Source organism: Saccharomyces kudriavzevii (genome assembly GCF_947243775.1).
Source record: "Saccharomyces kudriavzevii IFO 1802 strain IFO1802 genome assembly, chromosome: 14".
NCBI classification, from domain to species: domain Eukaryota; kingdom Fungi; phylum Ascomycota; class Saccharomycetes; order Saccharomycetales; family Saccharomycetaceae; genus Saccharomyces; species Saccharomyces kudriavzevii.
Window position 1 is genome coordinate 392,044 of NC_079285.1, and position 19,269 is coordinate 411,312.

General features: G+C 39.3%; 8 protein-coding genes across 8 annotated transcripts; 4 read left to right on the forward strand and 4 right to left on the reverse strand.

Annotated features, from left to right (window-relative positions):
* Positions 1–273: 273 nt before the first annotated feature.
* Positions 274–2,805, forward strand: SPC98 (Spc98p; the record flags this gene model as incomplete). Its single annotated transcript, XM_056230795.1, has 1 exon — positions 274–2,805. The coding sequence occupies one exon, from the start codon at positions 274–276 to the stop codon at positions 2,803–2,805; it is 2,532 nt and encodes an 843-aa protein (XP_056084678.1).
* A 369-nt stretch (positions 2,806–3,174) lies between these two features.
* On the reverse strand, positions 3,175–5,187 carry ESBP6 (Esbp6p; the record flags this gene model as incomplete). The annotated part of the gene is made up of 1 exon (XM_056230796.1): positions 3,175–5,187. One exon carries the CDS (start codon positions 5,185–5,187, stop codon positions 3,175–3,177), a length of 2,013 nt encoding a protein of 670 aa, XP_056084679.1.
* An 816-nt stretch (positions 5,188–6,003) lies between these two features.
* NAF1 (RNA-binding snoRNP assembly protein) lies at positions 6,004–7,458 on the forward strand (the record flags this gene model as incomplete). Its single annotated transcript, XM_056230797.1, has 1 exon — positions 6,004–7,458. One exon carries the CDS (start codon positions 6,004–6,006, stop codon positions 7,456–7,458), a length of 1,455 nt encoding a protein of 484 aa, XP_056084680.1.
* Positions 7,459–7,727: 269 nt separating this feature from the next.
* Positions 7,728–10,721, forward strand: NMA111 (Nma111p; the record flags this gene model as incomplete). The annotated part of the gene is made up of 1 exon (XM_056230798.1): positions 7,728–10,721. One exon carries the CDS (start codon positions 7,728–7,730, stop codon positions 10,719–10,721), a length of 2,994 nt encoding a protein of 997 aa, XP_056084681.1.
* A 315-nt stretch (positions 10,722–11,036) lies between these two features.
* MRP35 (mitochondrial 54S ribosomal protein bL35m) lies at positions 11,037–11,333 on the reverse strand (the record flags this gene model as incomplete). Its single annotated transcript, XM_056230799.1, has 1 exon — positions 11,037–11,333. The coding sequence occupies one exon, from the start codon at positions 11,331–11,333 to the stop codon at positions 11,037–11,039; it is 297 nt and encodes a 98-aa protein (XP_056084682.1).
* A 345-nt stretch (positions 11,334–11,678) lies between these two features.
* On the reverse strand, positions 11,679–13,532 carry TOM70 (protein channel TOM70; the record flags this gene model as incomplete). The annotated part of the gene is made up of 1 exon (XM_056230800.1): positions 11,679–13,532. The coding sequence occupies one exon, from the start codon at positions 13,530–13,532 to the stop codon at positions 11,679–11,681; it is 1,854 nt and encodes a 617-aa protein (XP_056084683.1).
* Positions 13,533–14,012: 480 nt separating this feature from the next.
* Positions 14,013–15,494, forward strand: NCS2 (Ncs2p; the record flags this gene model as incomplete). The annotated part of the gene is made up of 1 exon (XM_056230801.1): positions 14,013–15,494. The coding sequence occupies one exon, from the start codon at positions 14,013–14,015 to the stop codon at positions 15,492–15,494; it is 1,482 nt and encodes a 493-aa protein (XP_056084684.1).
* Positions 15,495–15,621: 127 nt separating this feature from the next.
* Positions 15,622–18,546, reverse strand: DCP2 (decapping enzyme complex catalytic subunit; the record flags this gene model as incomplete). Its single annotated transcript, XM_056230802.1, has 1 exon — positions 15,622–18,546. The coding sequence occupies one exon, from the start codon at positions 18,544–18,546 to the stop codon at positions 15,622–15,624; it is 2,925 nt and encodes a 974-aa protein (XP_056084685.1).
* Between the last annotated feature and the right edge of the window lie 723 nt (positions 18,547–19,269).

Genomic DNA, 19,269 nt, shown 5'->3' on the forward strand with positions numbered 1-19,269 from the left:
ACGAAAATTCGTTATCTTGCTCAGACAAATGTGATGATTGGCATATTAATAGAAAAATACAAGGTAAAGTCATCGCCAGGTTCCTATTATCCTGTATATACGGGTAACCGTTTCGTCTGGTTCGCGTTTTGTAAACAAAATAAAACAAAACAAACAAATCAAATTTCATTAGATGGCTATGTCTGCTTTAAAGAACGTGAAAACATCAATCCTTTCAGCAGAATAACTTTATTATACACGACCCCTTATTGCAATTAGCATTGAAGCTTTAATATGGAACTAGATTCCAGTCTTTATGAAATAATAGAGACATTGGCTCTTCAATTGCTGTCGCAAGCGACCTTGAAGGCATTTGTATCCGATGTTGTTAATTTGCTGAAATCATCCACCAAATCAGCAGCTCAATTGAGCCCTTTAATCGACTTTTATAAATCGCAATCGTTGGACTCGCCCGAAACGACAATCCTGTGGCATAAAATTGAAAAATTTCTCGATGCTCTATTTGGAATCCAGAATCCCGATGACATGGTAAAGTACCTTTCTGTTTTTCAATCATTGCTCCCATCAAATAGTAAACCGAGAACTGTGCAAACTTCTAACGGTCTAAATATGGAGAATTTGGCAAACCATGAACATTTATTGAGTCCAGGGCGAGCCCCGAGCATATATACAGAAGCTTCATTTGAAAACATGGATCGATTTTCAGAAAGAAGATCTATGATTTCTTCCCCAAATCGCTATGTTCCTTCTTCAACTTATGGTTCTGTAACTCTGAGGCAGCTATCAAATCCCTACTATGTTAACACCATACCGGAAGAAGATATCCTAAAGTATGTATCGTACACTCTATTGGCTACCACATCTGCACTATTTCCATTTAATCACGAGCAAATTCAAATCCCATCTAAGATACCCAACTTTGAGAGTGGTCTTTTACATTTAATATTTGAAGCAGGTTTATTGTACCAAAATTTGGGCTCTAAGGTGGAGAAATTTAGAATGTCGACTATATCTCCAATGAAAAAAGCATTAATTATTGACATTTCAGAAGAATTGCAAAATTACACAGCATTTCTAAACAATTTAGTCTCTTCGGGGACAGTAGTGTCCTTGAAGTCGTTATATCGTGAATTATATGAAAATATAATAATGCTTCGAATATACTGTAGGTTTACAGAACACTTTGATGAACTGAGTGGAGACACCTTCCTGATTGAATTAAACATCTTTAAATCTCATGGAGATCCCACTATACGAAAAATAGCGACCAATTTATTCAATTCAATGATATCTCATTACTACGAATATTTGATGAATTGGTTAACCAAAGGTCTCCTGCGAGCTACTTACGGAGAATTCTTCATCGCTGAAGACACCAAACCAAATAGCAATGACGATGATTTCATTTATCATATCCCCATAGAATTTGCTCAAGAAAGAATTCCAAATTTTATACCAAAAAAGCTTGCGTATAAAATATTTATGATTGGCAAATCATATATATTCCTGGAAAAATACTGTAGGGAGATCCAATGGACAAATGAGTTTTCCAAAAAGTACCACGTTCTGTATCAAAGTACATCCTCCAGTGGAATATCTACGAGCTTTTTTAGCATTATAAATGATCAATATTCTGAGATCGTTAATTACACTAATCGTGTTTTGAACCAAAAGTTCCATTATAAAAAGGTGGTGTATGCACTAAAAGATATCCTTCTTATGGGTAAGTCTGATTTTATGGATGTGTTGATAGAAAAGACCAGCGATATTCTCGCAACGCCATCAGGTTCATTGCCAAATTATAAACTAACGAGGTTTTTACAGGAAGCTGTGCAACTCTCTTCCCTAAGACACTTCACTAACAACTCTGGTGATAGCTCGGTCATTAATGGGTTGGATGCAAGGGTACTCGATCTAGGACACGGATCGGTAGGTTGGGATGTATTCACTTTGGATTACATATTGTATCCACCCTTGAGTTTAGTATTAAACGTGAACCGTCCTTTTGGTAGAAAGGAGTACCTGAGAATTTTCAATTTTTTATGGAGATTCAAGAAGAACAATTTTTTCTATCAAAAGGAAATGTTGAAGAGTAATGATATAATTAGATCGTTCAAGAAAATCAGAGGTTATAACCCCCTCATTCGCGATATTATCAACAAACTTTCCAGAATCAGCATACTTAGGACTCAATTTCAGCAGTTTAACTCTAAAATGGAATCATATTATTTGAATTGTATTATAGAGGAAAATTTTAAGGAAATGACCGGGAAACTAAATTGCACAGAAAAAAAGGACCAGAATCGATATGATTTAATTACATTGAAGGATGGTACCATAGAATTAAATGGAATTTTACCCCCAAATATTGATGTATTAACGAACTCTTCAAAATATAAACCTCAACAATACAAGTTGGAAAAAACATTAAATATTGATGAGTTGGAAAGTTTACACAATACCTTCCTAACAAATATTCTTTCTCATAAACTTTTCGCAACTAATGCAAATGTTGGCGATTATTCCGGACAACCGTATCCAACTTCTTTGGTTTTACTTTTAAACTCTGTTTACGAATTCATTAAAGTTTACTCCCGCTTGAACGAGATTGCCTACGAAATTTTTATTAAAATGAATCTCAACGATCATGAAGCGTCTAATGGGTTATTAGGAAACCTGAACGCAGTATTAAAGGAGGTCGTCAGTCAGTACAAGAATTTTAAAGATAGGCTACACATCTTTAGGGCAGATTTGAAGAATGATGGGGATGAAGAGCTTTTTTTGCTGAGCAAATCATTACGTTAAAAGCAATTTCTTGTATATTTCATTAAATAATGATTTTCCTTCACGTTAAGTTATTTCATACGTTGTAATATTAACCTATGCTCTGCAGACTTATTCGCAAGTAATAAGGACATTTATTTTATTTTTTCCTTCGTTTTTCAACGCAAGTCTAATACTGACATTCATATATAAATATACGTATCCCTACACACCGTGGGCTATGAAGCTGAAACAAATTGGGTTAATGGGAAAGATATGCCAATGTTACATTTGAATTCCGTTTCAATTGATAAAAAATTAGAACGTGTAAAAGAGTTACGAATGTTTTATACGAAGGATCGGGGGGAGCCAACGCCGCAAGTATAGCATCAAACTGATCACCGACAAAAATTAGACTTTCATTGGGTATACCATCCTCAAAAAATATTTTTTGATGCCGGGGCCTAAGAGAAGGTCATATTTTGACTTCCTTTCCCTTAATTTATCCCAATTTTCATCGACAGAATCGGTGTCGTATTCGCTTGTCTTGCATTCTTTCAACTTCTCGTTTGTGATTGCCTGTCTTTCCGTTAGTTTCAATTTTACAGAGTATTCACGAAGAATAGAGATCAAAATTAGTGCAGCAGTAAAACAGCAACCGCAAAAAATCTGCGCATGCAGATAAGGGTTGCTCTTATTTTCTTCCACTGTCAAAGCTTGAGCAATCACTTCACAAACCAACAAAAAAGGAGCTCCACAATAGTTGACAAAGGCCCAAGCAGGCAAAAACTCTTCTGGTTTAACCATATCAGCGATTAAAACAGTATTCATGACGTTAGCGACACCAACACATGAGCCGACCATTATTGAAAAAAAAATCAGCTGGACAAACGAATGGGCAGGGATCCAAAAAGCGAACATGTACAGCGTTAGCAGAGAGGTTAATACGATGGTTACGTTAGCCCGACCAAATTTATCGCCGGCAAGGCCCATTAGAGGTCTTCCTATAGCTTGCGAACCATTCAGAATGGCTGTTAATGTCGACGCGTTATGTGCAGAGAGGCCCTTCGAGATTGCGTACGAAGATAGAGTAAAGACCATTAAATTGTAGGCGAACAATGCGAACATGAACCATAGCGCAATCAGCGACACAAACGGCTTCGTTATAACTTTCAGTGAAAACATTGCTTTGAGTTGGTCAAACATAGCTCGAGGTGACCGCAATCCTACGGGAGGCGTGGGATTTCTTTCTTTTAGTAGCGCAATGGCCACGAGAACACTCAGACTACACGATATACCCAGAATACGGAGGCACCATCTTGTATTACCGAAGTCAGAAAGCATCTTGTTTGTGGCCAGACCATAAACGACACCACCAGCACCAGTGCCCAACAACGAGACACCCATGGCGACGGCCCTTTTCTTTAGGAACCAGCCTGGTAACACGGTTGTTGCTGGGACGAAGATCAGGGATATCGAGCAACCGATCATGACGCCTTGGGTGAGGTACAGCTGCCATAACTTGGTTGTGAAGGAGGCCAAGAGATATGCAGCAAGCATGACAGCGTCGCCAAAGAGCATGGTGGCCCGCAGTCCAATTATCCTCATTAGCGCCATTACAAACGGGGACAAGATCTGACCGAGGAACACGGTGAGGCCGGCAATTAAGGCGTAGTCATATTTTGATGCGCCTGGGTAAGTGTCGTTGTTCAAGTAGTAGGCAAGGTCCACACCAAAGGAAGCGTTGCACCCCCATGTGGAAAACATGGTCAAAAAGACGCAGAAGGTCACGACCCAGCCATAACCACCATCGGGAGGCAGTTCCAGCTGCCCCGTAGACTTATTGGTGAAAACTCTCTTCACGGTAGGTTCGTCAGGCTCGAACTCACGTATTCCCTGGTTCTCGAGATCCTTGCCGGAGCCGTTAGTGGACGCCGGGTACAGTCTGTTCCGCACGAGTTTGGAGTCCATGGATGCTTTATGTTCTGTGGTATCGTTCTGAATGGAAGATGGGCTAGAAGACTGTGCCCACGACGAGGCACCTGCAGTGGCAGTTTGTGTGGCGGGAATGTTCAGGTTGGACTGGAGCGACTCATTGTGCTGTAGCCTAATGGCGTCCGCCACGTCGAACCTGGATTCTAATATTTTATTGACGTCTGCGGAAGCCTCCTCCGTCTGTGCGTTGTCGTCATCGACAGCTTTCTTTATGTCATTGAACCGGCTAGTCAAAGTTCTAGTTATAGACAGTGCTCTCGAGGCGTCGTTCGATTTTGTGCTGTGCAGATCAGAAAGCGGATCTGGGGCAGCAATAGAAGCCTTGGAGTACGATACGGGCGGCGATGAGTTTATTGAAGAAACCTCGGAGGACACCTCGGACGCCATTTCTGAGCAGGCTGAGACGTAGTTATTCGATGCCGATGCCATTTTCAAGTTGGTTTCAGTGGCCCCGTGAATATACGTGGTACAGAAAAAGGAAAGAAAAAATGATAAAACTTTTATATGTGGAGTGATAAATGCAAAGTATTAATCTGGCCCACCCATCTAACTAACAAAGAAATTACTTCTAGTCCGATTTATTCGGTTGATTAGAAAAGGAAAAACCGCTTCAAACTTCTACATGTGTAGCGAACACATCAACGCTCAAGGAATGCCAAGTCCACATCTATCTATGGTCTCCCAGTGTGCTTTTTTCGAATGGCGGCGGGGTTTTTTTTGTAGATTGCCGAGATAGCAGAGCTCTGTCGCAGACTCGGTTATCGCCGGCAATACTTATCATGAGTCATCAAAGATGTATATGAGCATAGAGCCGCAGTCCAGGACCTCGAGAGAGATTGCTCTGGCATTGCTTGTGAGCTGCGGTTTCGGGCGTCGGGTCATCCTTTCTTTCTGCGTCCACTGGTCTCGTGGTTTTGGTCCCTCGAGATCCCGTAAAACTGGCAGGCTTTCTCTCTATGAACCCCTGCCGCTATCAGCCAATTTTGGTAAATCAGCACTTGCTCGAGTCCCATATCTCGACAGCGATTAGCACTGTGCATGCTGGCATGATGCTTCTCTGCCGGGATTCAACATGGATAAAGGCCCCATCGCTCGGGTAAGACCCTGCGCGTTTCTTTTTGGCGTGATGAAATTTTTCATGCGATGAGCTTAAGGTAAAAAAGAAAAAAAGAAGAAGGAATAGCATACAGTAGTAGGTAGCACAAAGTAGTGTGCAGTGGTAGGAGGTCAGAAACAGTAGTAATCATGAGCGATGACTTGTTTTCAAAGGCTTTAGAAAACCCGGACCAGGACCTGAACCTGAGACTTCCCAGGGATGACGTTGATTTGGGTCTCTTGGGGGATGGTGTGCGTGAGAGTGAGGACGATGAGGCAGTGGCAGACGCGGCAAAGGCGGATGGCGCTTCCTCTGGTTCTTCTGATTGCGATTCTGATTCTGATTCTTCGGACAGTGAGGATGATTCTGATGGCCAAAAGGCAGAAGACGAGGACGCGATCGAAAATGAGGATGAAGACGAAGATCTCTCGCCTTCGGGCCCCATAATATCCAAAAACGAAGTACTGGAGGAAGCCGTTCCGGAATTGCCAGAGGACTATGAAATTTCCGAAAAGACGATCATCACTCCTGTTGGTGTCTTGAAGTCTGCGTTCGAAAACAACATAATTATTCATGCGACGTTGTCGGGTGAAAAACGTGTTTTGAAAGAGGGTTCTATCTTCTGCCTTGAGGACAGAACTCTGATCGGGATGCTGGCGGAAGTTTTTGGGCCTTTGCAAAACCCGTTTTACAGAGTCAAACTTGCAGACTCGAAAAAGGCCTTGTTCAACGAACTGAAAGCGCGCTTGGGTGAAAAAGCGTGCATAGTCACCCCTGATGCCCACTGGATAGACACTTTTGAATTGAGGCGCATCAAAGGTACTGATGCGTCTAATGGGTACGACGAAGAATTACCTGAAGAGGAACAAGAATTTTCCGATGACGAAAAAGAAGCTCTTTTCAAGAAAATGAAAAAACAGCAACAGCAGCAGCAGAGAAAAAAAAGAGATAATCGTAAGCAGCCCAATGATTCTGATAATGTCAAATCGAAGAAACCTCGTCAACCAAAGCCCGCAAATTTGCCCAAGTTGGTGCCTCCAGTGGGCATGAGCAGCAATGCTTCGCTGCAACGCGGGTACAAGTCAAGAAATGCTCGTGAAAATACCAAGCGAGAGACTGGCACCGTTTTTGACCAAAATCGCTCGCTGCAGATTCCGATGGGGCAACAGCAGCAACCACAATTTCCTGCAAATAACTACCCATATCAATTGCAACCAAACAATATGCCCTATCCCGCATATCCGCCCTTCCCTCAACCATCCAACTTCCAGTATCCTCTTCCACCGTTTGGCCAGGTGCCCCCGGCCCAATTCTCTAACGGAATGCCATATATGAACGTGCCACCTGCATACAATAATATGGCACTGCCTACTCAACCTCCGTTTATGCCAGTCCCACAGGGCCAGGCGCCGCTTCCATATGGTGCACCCCCCATGGGGCAGATGCAAAATCCAATGTGCATGCAATCGTCACCTCAAATGCCTCCCCAAGAGAACGGTAATTTCCAACAAGTAATGAAATTACACCAAATACTTTTGCAACAGCAACAGCAACAGCAACAGCAACAGCATCAGCATCAGCATCAACAAGGGCCAAGAAACTAGAATTCTCGGCGAGAGCCACTATATACTATATACAAGCTAGAAAAGCACAGGAACAATTCTATGTGCTTCTTTATTATTACTGTCACTACCATTACGGCGCGCGTCATCTTGACGTGTAACGTGACCTGTTCTCGATGATATGAAATTTTCAGAAAATTTATATGTAAATACAAAGGCTCTGCGAGAGTTACTGTACAGGAGTTCAGCCATCACATATTTTCTTCCCTTCAACTCGCTAAACTACAGCAAAGACTTTTTCGTATTCACTAATGACTATATCGTTGGGCAACATGAAGAAAAGAGATCGTTCCAAAACTTCTGATGGACTTTCTAGTGAAGCATCGCCTGCGAAGAGGAAACAGGTGGAATGCGCCACCGACGATCGAGAGGAAGAGTACACGGACCACGATATCATCATAGAGCCCCTGCATTTTGCCAATAACAATAATGCTGTGCTCACAGATTCGGAAAATTACCTCAGATGGCAAAATACTATTTCCAATGTAGTTAAATCGGTGGTTTCCATTCATTTTTCTCAAGTCGCACCCTTCGACTGCGATCCTGCCTTGGTGTCAGAAGCTACAGGGTTTGTTGTGGATGCTAAACTAGGTATCATCTTGACAAACAGACACGTCGTTGGACCGGGTCCATTTGTGGGCTATGTTGTTTTCGATAACCATGAAGAGTGTGATGTTATACCGATTTACAGGGACCCTGTTCACGATTTCGGATTCCTGCAATTCGATCCAAAAAAAATAAAATATTCCAAAATCAAAGCGCTAACTTTGAAGCCAACTTTGGCTAGGGTCGGTTCAGAGATCAGGGTTGTGGGTAATGACGCCGGTGAAAAACTAAGTATCCTGGCAGGTTTCATCAGTAGAATTGACAGAAATGCTCCAGAATATGGTGAGTTGACATATAACGACTTCAATACTGAATATATTCAAGCTGCCGCATCCGCATCAGGTGGGTCAAGTGGATCCCCAGTGGTAAATATAGATGGATATGCAGTAGCTTTGCAGGCTGGTGGCTCCACGGAAGCTTCCACGGATTTCTTTTTACCATTGGATAGGATTTTGAGAGCGTTGACCTGCATTCAAAACAACAAACCTATCACTCGTGGTACGATCGAAGTACAGTGGTTATTGAAGCCATACGATGAGTGCAGACGATTAGGTTTGACATCAGAAAGAGAAAGTGAGGCTCGTGCCAAATTTCCTGAAAACATTGGTCTCTTGGTAGCAGAGACCGTTTTGAGAGAAGGCCCAGGTGACGGTAAAATAAGAGAGGGAGATACTTTAATTTCAATTAACGATGAAACTATCTCTTCATTCATGCAAGTAGATAAAATCCAAGATGAAAATGTAGGCAACGAAGTCAATTTGGTTATCCAAAGAGGTGGAATCGAACATGCCGTTGTTTGTAAGATTGGTGACCTACATGACATTACTCCTCGTCGTTATGTAGAGGTTTGTGGTGCTACTTTTCATGAATTATCGTATCAAATGGCAAGATTTTACGCGCTGCCTGTCAAAGGTGTGTTTCTGAGTAGTGCATCAGGGTCCTTTAACTTTGATTCAAAGGAAAGAGTGGGTTGGATTGTGGATTCCATAGATAATAGAGAAACCCCTGATTTGGATACATTTATTGAAATAATGAAAACCATTCCAGATCGTAAGCGTGTCACCGTACGATACCATCATCTCACAGATCAGCATTCCCCACTTGTTACTTCTATTTATATTGACCGTCATTGGTGCAATGAATACAGGGTCTATACAAGAAACGATACAACTGGTATTTGGGACTATACCAATGTTGCTGATCCGCTTCCAGCTGACCCATTGAAACCGCGTTCGGCCAAAATCATCTCCATTCCCATCAATAATGAAAAAATTGCCAATTTATCATCTTCATTATGTACTGTAGCTACAATGGCAGCGGTTCCATTGGATTCTCTTTCTGCAGATACTTTAAAGACATCTGGTTTGATCGTCGACGCGGAAAGAGGTTACGTGCTTGTTTCTAGAAGAGTGGTGCCACATGATTGTCTCGATACTTTTGTTACCATTGCAGATTCACTTATAGTTCCTGCTACCGTGGAATTCCTTCACCCAACTCACAATTTTGCCATTGTTAAATATGATCCAAAGTTGGTAGAGGCTCCACTAATCACTCCTAAATTGTCCACTACAAGAATAAAACGGGGTGATAAACTGCAGTTTATAGGTTTCACCCAGAACGATAGAATCGTCACTTCAGAGACAACTGTTACTGACATTTCCTCTGTAAGTATCCCAAGTAACTTAATTCCGAGGTATCGAGCCACTAACTTAGAAGCTATATCTATTGATTGTAACGTGAGTACCAGATGTAATTCTGGTATTCTCACGGATAATGATGGTACCGTAAGAGGCCTGTGGCTGCCATTTTTAGGCGAAAGATTAGAAAATAAAGAGAAGGTCTATTTGATGGGTTTAGATATAATGGACTGTAAGGAAGTGATAGACATCCTGAAAAATGGTGGCAAGCCAAGGGTAAGTATAGTTGATGCTGGATTTGGTTCAATCTCCGTCCTACAAGCCAGGATTAGAGGAGTTCCAGAAGAATGGATCATGCGCATGGAGCATGAATCAAATAATAGGCTACAGTTTATCACTGTTTCCAGAGTCTCTTATACGGAAGACGAAGTTCATTTAGAGACAGGAGATGTCATCTTGTCCGTAGATGGTAAGCTGGTAACTGAAATGAATGATTTGAACGGAGTTATAAGCTCAGTTGATGGTGTTTTACCTTCGACCATACTAAATTTCAGAGTTGTTCGTGATGGGAATATAGTTGATTTGAGAATCAACACCGTTGAGGTTCAAGAAACCGATCATTTTGTAATATTTGCCGGTAGTATCTTACAGCAACCGCATCATGCCGTTTTACAAGCCATGGTTGATGTTCCAAAGGGTGTCTACTGTACGTTTAGGGGAGAATCGTCGCCAGCAATCCAATATGGTATCTCTGCTACGAACTTCATTACACATGTCAATGAAATTGAGACACCTAATCTGGATTTATTCTTGAAAGTCGTTAAAACAATTCCTGATAATAGTTATTGTAAGATGAGATTAATGACATTTGACAATGTTCCTTTTGCTATTTCACTGAAAACAAATTACCATTACTTTCCAACCGCGGAATTAAATAGGAACAACGTCACACGTAAGTGGATTGAAAAGGAATTTACTGGTAATAGCGAGAGCAAAAAATAGCTGAAATTCTGATAAAATATTCATATATATATATATATATATATATATATATATTTAAAGCGCTTCATACAGAAACGTTTTTGATAGACTTTTATAAAGTTTCAGTTTCTTTCTATATTGCCAGCTTCCGGATACCACTGTGATGCAACTGCGTAACAGAAGAAACAATGACGCTTGAATTATCGGGCATTATTGATTATATATAATTAGGTATTATTTTTATTGTTATATGATGCTTTATGTACACGAAGACAGAAAATGCGGATACCGAGCAAATAATCTGGGATTTACGGCCACAACTGTTTGACTAATTCCTCAATGGTAAGGTAGCAAACGCTTTAAATGCTTTAAATAAGCTGGATGAGCTGTTTTCCTTCCAGTCAAAGCCTTTAAGGATCTATGGGACCAGCCTATATTGCCATGCTTTCTTCCAGCGATACCCCTTTTGAAAGTATTACCAGTACGCCTCCATCTCTTTGCTGTACCTTTATGGGTTTTCATTAAAGTTCTTATTGTTATTGTACAAACATTGTTGAATAGAATACCGTTGAACTTCGGTCTGAGACTATTGGACCCTTTTAGTAGCGGATTCAATACGTTGAACAAAGACATAGTTTAGATTTGAACTCCTGCTTATTATTGATTATTTGAAGTAGTTCCGGTGGTTAATAGTGTATTTCTTTTATAGTTGACCAGATTGTTTTCGGCCCCGCGAACGAACTTGAAAGTTTAAGGTTAAAATTTTGTGTTGGTTGTACTGCTAATTATTTACAGAATAAAAAAAAGAAAAAAATATGTATATATTATAACATGCATACGAGTATATTGAAAAAAAATGGAAAACAAAAGCCTCCAATATGAAATATCACTGGTGTCCCTCTCCCCACTTTGCCTTTTGTCGATTTTGTTACTTAGTTTCTGTTTTTTCTTTAAAGTTTTTGAATTTATGTTCACTATTCACATTAAACCTTGTTCGCGTAATTTAGCTAAAGTTTCTTGGATCTTTGCTGCCAATATTGGATCTGATCTGATTTTTTGTTGAACTTTAGCGGCCTCAGCAAAAGTAATGGCTTGCAATTTCTCCTCCATAGTTCTGGCCAGATCAGCAGATTCTTCAAATAGCATGATGGCTTCATCAATATCTTCTTGTTGCAATTTCATTTGAGCTAGGCCAATTTTAGCTTGTTCACTTCTTGGATCTAATTTGGATGCCTTTTCTAGCAGATTGGTGGCTTCAACGAAATTTTCCACCGTTGGATTTCTTGTTAACAAAGTAGCTTTACCGACCAATGGAGCGATACCAACGTAAATACGATCCAACTTATTTTCCAATTCAATAGCTAAATCATATTGTTTCAAAGCTTTATCAAAGTCGTTCTTATCAGTTAAAATCTCAGCAAAAAAATTTGGTACTTCAGGTGCCTCCGGAAATTTTCTCTTTGCTTCACTGAACAAGGTTTCACAGTCATCGAATTTGTTTTCACGATATGCTAGACATGCTAGTTGGATATAAGGGAATATGTTTTCCGGGTCTAATTCCTTGGCTTTATCAAAATCTTTTCCTGCCTGATCATAGTTTTGTAAAATGAAGTTCATTTGACCACGGTGGTAGTAAACAGAAGAGTTGTTGGGATTCAGCTTCAGAGCTTTGTCAAAGTAGTTATAGTATTCGGTGGAGTCATTCCTATCAGCCATGATTAAAGCCATGTAAATATAAGAGTTGACTCTTGGGAACAATTCGATGGCTTTCTTGATGTCTTCATGAGCTCCCAATGGGTCATTTTTCAAGAACTTGAAAATACCTGTATGTTCTAAAGAGATGGCTAATTTTTCCTTTAGTTTTTCGTCCTCGTTGCTTTTGTCTAGCTGCTCTTCAAATAATTTTGCGGCCTTTGTGAAGGACTCATCAGCCCTATCATAGCTTTCAGGAGATCTCTTATACAAATTAGCTAACCCGTCCATTAATTCTTTATCGGCTTTATTGAATTCATCGTAGTTGGCAAAAGTTAGCTCAGGCTTGAAAATACCAAAGAAAGAGGCCATGGATGTAATTGATGGTAAGTTTTCCTGCTTGTCCTTACGTTCTTTAGGTGGTTGAGTGGATAGCTCAGTTGGAGTGGCAGTAGCAGCATCAACGTCACCAAATTTTTCCTTCAGTCTGGACATAGCTTGCTTATTCAAGTTCCTTTCCAACATTGGTTCAATAGAAGCATCGTTGAAGTCGCCATTCAAGGACAATACAGACAAATCAAACATGGCATCAGCAAAGTTTCCCAAACCTTCATTAGCAGAGGCCCTTCTTAGCAAGACTTTCGAGTAGTCCGGCTTTATTTCAAGAGCCTTGGTACTCATTTCAACGACTTTCTTCAGATCGCCAACAGAAACATAACAGGCGGACAAATTCGAGTAGAAAACTGGGTCTTCCTTCAATTCTAGCGCCCAATTGTAGTATTTAATAGCATCATCGTATTTTTTATTTCTGAAGTATTGGTTACCCTTATCCTTTAATGCTAATGCATATTTATCCTTTTCTTCAGCAGTAAAATTTGCCTTCTTTGAAAAGTCTGGTTCACCATTGCTAGAAACTGGGTAAACAGGGGCCTTTGATTCGCTTGCAGTTTTCTTGCTACCCTCTGCTTTCTTTTGAGAACCCTTCACGTCTTTCTTTTCATCCTTAGTAATGGTGTCCTTCTTTCCCCGTTGTTGCTGTTGTTGCAGTTGGGTGTAGTAGTAGTATGCACCGACGGCAGCACCTGTAGCACCGATGGTTGCCAAAATGGCTGTCTTGTTCTTCGAAATAAAGCTCTTCATTGAAAATTAGGAACCCGAATGTGACTTCTAGCTTCACTCTTAGACCTTGCTTCTCCTTCATAGCGGTGAAATGCTTCTTAATTCCTCTAAGATCTTTTTTACTGGCTGTTCAAACACAAAAATTGGTGAAAGTCATCTAATATTTCGTATAACATGATATGAGTAAATTCTAATATTGATCACTAATAACAAGTGTTGTAGTAGCTCGACTTGTTTTCGGATTAATTGTATGAGTAATAGATTCTCTTTCTTGCTCGGCAAATACTTTGCAAATACCTAGAAAATACTCCTTGAATGAAGATCCCTTCAATACGTCTCTGTATACTTTACTTACTGTTATCATTAAGTACGTATTCCATTTTTTTTCAGTCACATAATACTGAAAAACTGGTGTAATACCGATGAGATGAGATGAGATGGTCTAAAGTCTAGGTAATTTTAGTGGCAGTTGAAACACCCAAATTACATTTGGATCAAATTATGGAATGCCAGAGATGTCCCGTATCGGGTAGAAATTTAGCGACTGTTGAGTCTAGGAAGGAAAAGTTTTGCGATGAATGCTTCATCAAGTTCGTTAGTACTAAACAAAGAAAGCAGATGATGAAGGATGAATTTTTCAGAAATCTGTTCAAGGTCTTATACCCACTTGAAAAAGAAGGATCTGTTGCCAGGATACTGCTGCCTTTGTCACTTTCTGACTCAGGGTCCTTGGCTATGTTAGATATTGTCCATGATTTGCTTTTAGAGCAAGTTAAGCAGCATAATAATCACACGGGTTTTACGGTCGATATACTTACCATATTTACCGGGGAAACCGTTTCTATTGTAAAGGAACGTATGGAATCATTGGTAAAGGAAAAATTGTTGAAACTGAATAAACCTAACATATATAAAGTTCACTTCATTGATATTAATGAATTTTTCAGTAACACATCGAGAGTATCGAATTTAATCATAGACGATGGAAATTTTGAAATTTTTGCGAAATCAAAATCGGTAGATAGTGGCAGTAGATTATGCTTGAGGGAAATATTAGGTGAATATTGTCTAAATAATTCATCCAGAACTGACTTAACGTCGATCATTAAAACCCAATTAATCAAGCATTTTGCATACGAAAACGACAATGATGCAATAATATGGGGCCATTCCATGACAAAACTATCTGAGGTTATTATTTCCCTTGTGGTGAAGGGTAAAGGTTCCCAAATAGCGACCTTTTTGGACTCTGAATCATTCGACACTTTGGATAATAGACCATGTAATTATAAAAATTTATATCCAATGAAAGATTTACTTTCCGTCGAAATCGAAAGTTTTTTGCAAATCAAAAGTTTGACAAGGTTTCTCATTAACTTTGAGGAAACTAATGCTAAGCCCAACTGTTTAATTGCTAAAAAATCATCACCCTTGCTTGATCAACAAAAGCTGGTTAAAAACATGACAATTAACGAGATTACCACCAAATATTTTCAAGATATTCAAAATGATTATTCGAATATAATATCGACAGTTCTAAGAACCGCAGATAAATTGACAGAACCCAGGTCAAGCATGACAAAGCCATCACAATGTCAAATATGCCAATCTAAGATATACACTGATCCATCCAGTTGGCTAGATAGGATTACAGTTACTTCTTCTTGTCCTATAGAAACCAGTGAAGAGGAATCTGCATTCAAACAGTGGCAAGATTCGAAATTGGGACAATCCCACACACGTTACGTGGAGCTCTTAAATGAAATTAAAAAAGATACGGCAAATAACCACGATGTTGATGATAAAGATGTCAAACTATGTTATGGTTGTCTGATATTATTGAATACCAGTGTCAAGGATAAAAATTTGATTTGGCCTGAAGTTGATACCATGAGTAGTTTGTTAAGTTCGACAAAGGATGATAAGGAATTAAATGAGATACTAAATCAATTTGAAATTAATTCTGATAGGGAAGAATGTTGAAGTGTCGAAGAAAATTGATCCTTTCAGTGGTTCATGTATTTATTTAATGGTTTTTTAGTTGCTTCCAATTATTTCTATTGCCTTCGTTTATATAGTGTATTTATAAAAAATCATAACATTTATTCTTTCATTTCCTATGCAAAATATTCAATAATTCATTAGACTCCGAAGTTCCATTCGAACGATCATCAGAATTTGGCCCATTCATAGCTATTGGCCTGTGTTGTAGCATACCCAACAGTTTATTTGGGGAACTTCCATTACCATCGGGCATTAGGGGGTATCCGCTCACGGTAGCCGTAGATGATTCTCTGGGCGTCGCATAAAAAGTATTATTGAAGGTATTCTTACATTTATTACCATGCAATATATTCAATAATTCATGAGAATTATCCTCAATCGAAGGCATAAGGTAGCCGTTATTGAGTGCATTCGGTTTTGCAAAACTCGATAACTCTGATAAATTATTACCGGATTCTTCATTCTCTGTAACATCTTCATGTTTCAACAAATCGAATGATTCATTTGATTGCATATTCGCAGCGTGAGGTTGCCTTGTGGAGTCATTGTTTTTCAAAATACTCAGCAAATCTTTTGCGGGGTTTTCTTCCACGTTCACGTCAATATTACCAGGTTGCTTTAGTGATGCAATGTCATTACGTTTCAGCATTCCGAGTAACTCGCTTGCATTAGTACTATTTTTATTTAAAGACTTTGATGTAGATTCTCCGTTATTTTGAGATTCAGACACAGAATTTCTTTTTAACATCATCATGATTTCTTCATCTCTGCTCAAATGTTGACATCTTGGTGATTGATGATTCGAAGATACAGTGGAAGAAATTGGGTTTCTTAACATTTGTAATAAATCTTTTGATGAAGATATGTTGTTGCTTGAACCGATACTTTTGTTATCATTTGCTAAAGTGGCAAAGGTTTCACCACGCTTTAGTATTTTGACTTTAGGCTTTTTTTTTATAGTATTTGGAGCGGACGAAGATCCAGCGATTTCATTTAAAGACTTGTTACTGTCAGTGATCATATCTCTATGGGGAACTTCGCCATCTTGGAAATTATTTTCTTTCAAAATCTCTTGGCTTACTGATCTGGAGTTGTCCTGATTTTGTTCCAATTCTTCCAATTTTTTTCCATCTTCTTCGTCAGAGCTACTTTCGAAAGCTTCATATACACTGCTATCGGTAATGTGCGTTTCCTGATGAGAATTGGATATTTCTATTGATGAATTTTCTTTATTTTGAGATGAAAATGAAGATTTACTAGGTATCCGTTCTATGATATCAGATTCCGTAGAGTTATCTGAAATGAATTTCTTTCTGTCCTTTTTTAGCTCCTTCCTTTCGTTTCTTTGACCGGTTTTTCCAGATGCCATGATGTTGACTTGCTTATCTACATTTGAGGAATTTATCCTGTCTTCACTTGGCTCTATCTCTTCATCTGAACTACTTTCAAAATCTTCATATCCCCCTTGTTGAGTATCAGACGTAGAATCATTTGATAATGATGAACTTTCTACTGTGGAAGAATGCGCTATCTGGGAAGAAGTTGGTTTTCTCAGTAAATTTAACAGCGCTTGAGAACTTGAGTGGGCCGATTCATCGGGAATTCCTGGCCTAATTGAATTCAAGTCTGTTCCCCTTTGTAAAATTTTTAACTTTGGTTTTTTAGCAGCTTGTAGACTGCCCTCGGACTTTTTAGAATTCAATAAATCCAACAATTGTCCTGGAGAGGAACCGTTGTAACCTGAATCGGCGGGTAAAGGAGCGGGAGGTAATGAAAAAGGTTGAGATGGAGTTGGTCTTGGAAGATTGTGCATGTTTGGGACACCAAAAGCCATTGGATTGGGAGGAGCATTGAAATTGGGAAGTACTTGCGTTGGAAGAGTGTTAGCGCCACCGTTGCTACTATTCAGCGGTAACATAAATGGGAAAGGCGCAAATGGTTGACCATTCATTGTTGCAAATAGCTGGGGATTTGACATGAATGCATTAACCATTGGCATTGCAGGTGGTATGACATTCTTGTTGCCAGCAAACGGTTCTGAGAGAGAGGGAAATATTGGAGATTGTTGTTGAGAGGGTAATGGTAGTTGCTGTTTCTCTTGTTGTTCTTGTTCCTTTGGCTGCTGATGTTCTTGGTAGGAGGATACTTGTCCATCCGAGGTTGTATTACTACTAGTGCCGTTTGCTTGTACTGCAGTATGCAACATGTTTAATAACTCTCTACCAGGATCAATTTGTTCTTCTTTCGTGATACCTAGTAACAATTTCAATTGTTCTTCTGCATAGGACTTCAACTGATCTTCATTCTTTATTTGCCTTTGATGTCTTAGCCACATGGATAAAGGTCTCATCATGGAATTAATAAGATAGTACTTAATATTGGATTTGTAAATCGTCTTGGAAATTTTTTTGAAATCGAACCATTCTATCTTATCAATTTCGTTTCTCACTTGAGGTTTGAAATTGAAGATTTCTGAAACTCCTGATATTAAAAAAATCTTGTAATTTTTACCTTGAATATTTCTTTCAATGAATTGGTTCTCATCGATATAGTCCGTTAGATCAAAACCTATCTCTTCTTTAACTTCTCTGATACAACAGTCTATGTCGTTTTCATCTTTAGATATCTTACCCCTTGGAAATGACCATGAATCTGATTCGGTACCTTGCACCAACAGAATTTTACTCAAGTTTTCGTTAAATATGGCCGCACCTCTCACCGGTATACTCTTTTTGTACTTGGAGAATTGTTGAAGCGCTTCATCAACCTTTATATCCCATTTCCAAATTAGAGGACATAATTTGATGATCAATTGAGCAAACGATTTGATCTTCAAGGAGGGTAGAGTCGGGTTCATCAACTTAATGAAATCCGTGTAAAACCATGAGGCTTCTTCAAAATGGAACAGTTCTCTTTCGACACTTGACAGATCTTCATTCGGACAATTTATAATGAAACGTACTAATAAGTCCTCCAAAATTCTATCAACGGAAGTGACGTTCTCCAAAGCGTGTCGTAGCGGCAGTGACATTCTCTAATACGGGGGTAGTTTTACTTTTCTCAAATAAAAATTAATGTTACTTAATCAATTGTTAATAAACAGGGCCAAAGAAGAAAAAAGAATTGTGCAATCCTTTAAAAGGCTGTCTTTTGTTTTTTTTTGGTCATTTTCCATGTCCATCATTTTCTCTTTTGTTCATTATTCGTTAGGTGTGATATTCCAAAACTACAATCAAGGTAGGGTAACATAAGATATATTAAAGTCATTATTCACGTTTTTATTACCCTGCGAGAGAGTTCGGCTTAATGGAGAAGCTGAACTTTCCTCCTTTAGACCGAAGCGGGTAATGGACGGAATTAAGCAATTGTCCCCTCTCCCGGGGAGCCGACAGTCGGACCGAGCTTCGGATAAATTTCTGTATTGTTTTTGTTTCCGTCATGGGTATTATTTTCGGGATCCTTTTGCCAACCCCATAGTCAATCGTTAACATTTACCGGCCAATATGTAGGATTATGACTATTCTCCTGCATGATCAGCGGAAGTGACGATTATCTATTAATTTTGAACTTCTACTTCGTGATCCGGAATTTAATTGGATAATAATGTGTCCGAAGGATCGAGTGACCCTTATATTCTGTAGTTTTTTGTTACTGGCCATCCAATTCGTGTTCTTGGAAGTATATAAGTTACAGTCGATTGACCTTTCTCAAGCTATTTTCATCTTTCTCCTACATTTACGTTTCTCTTCTTCAA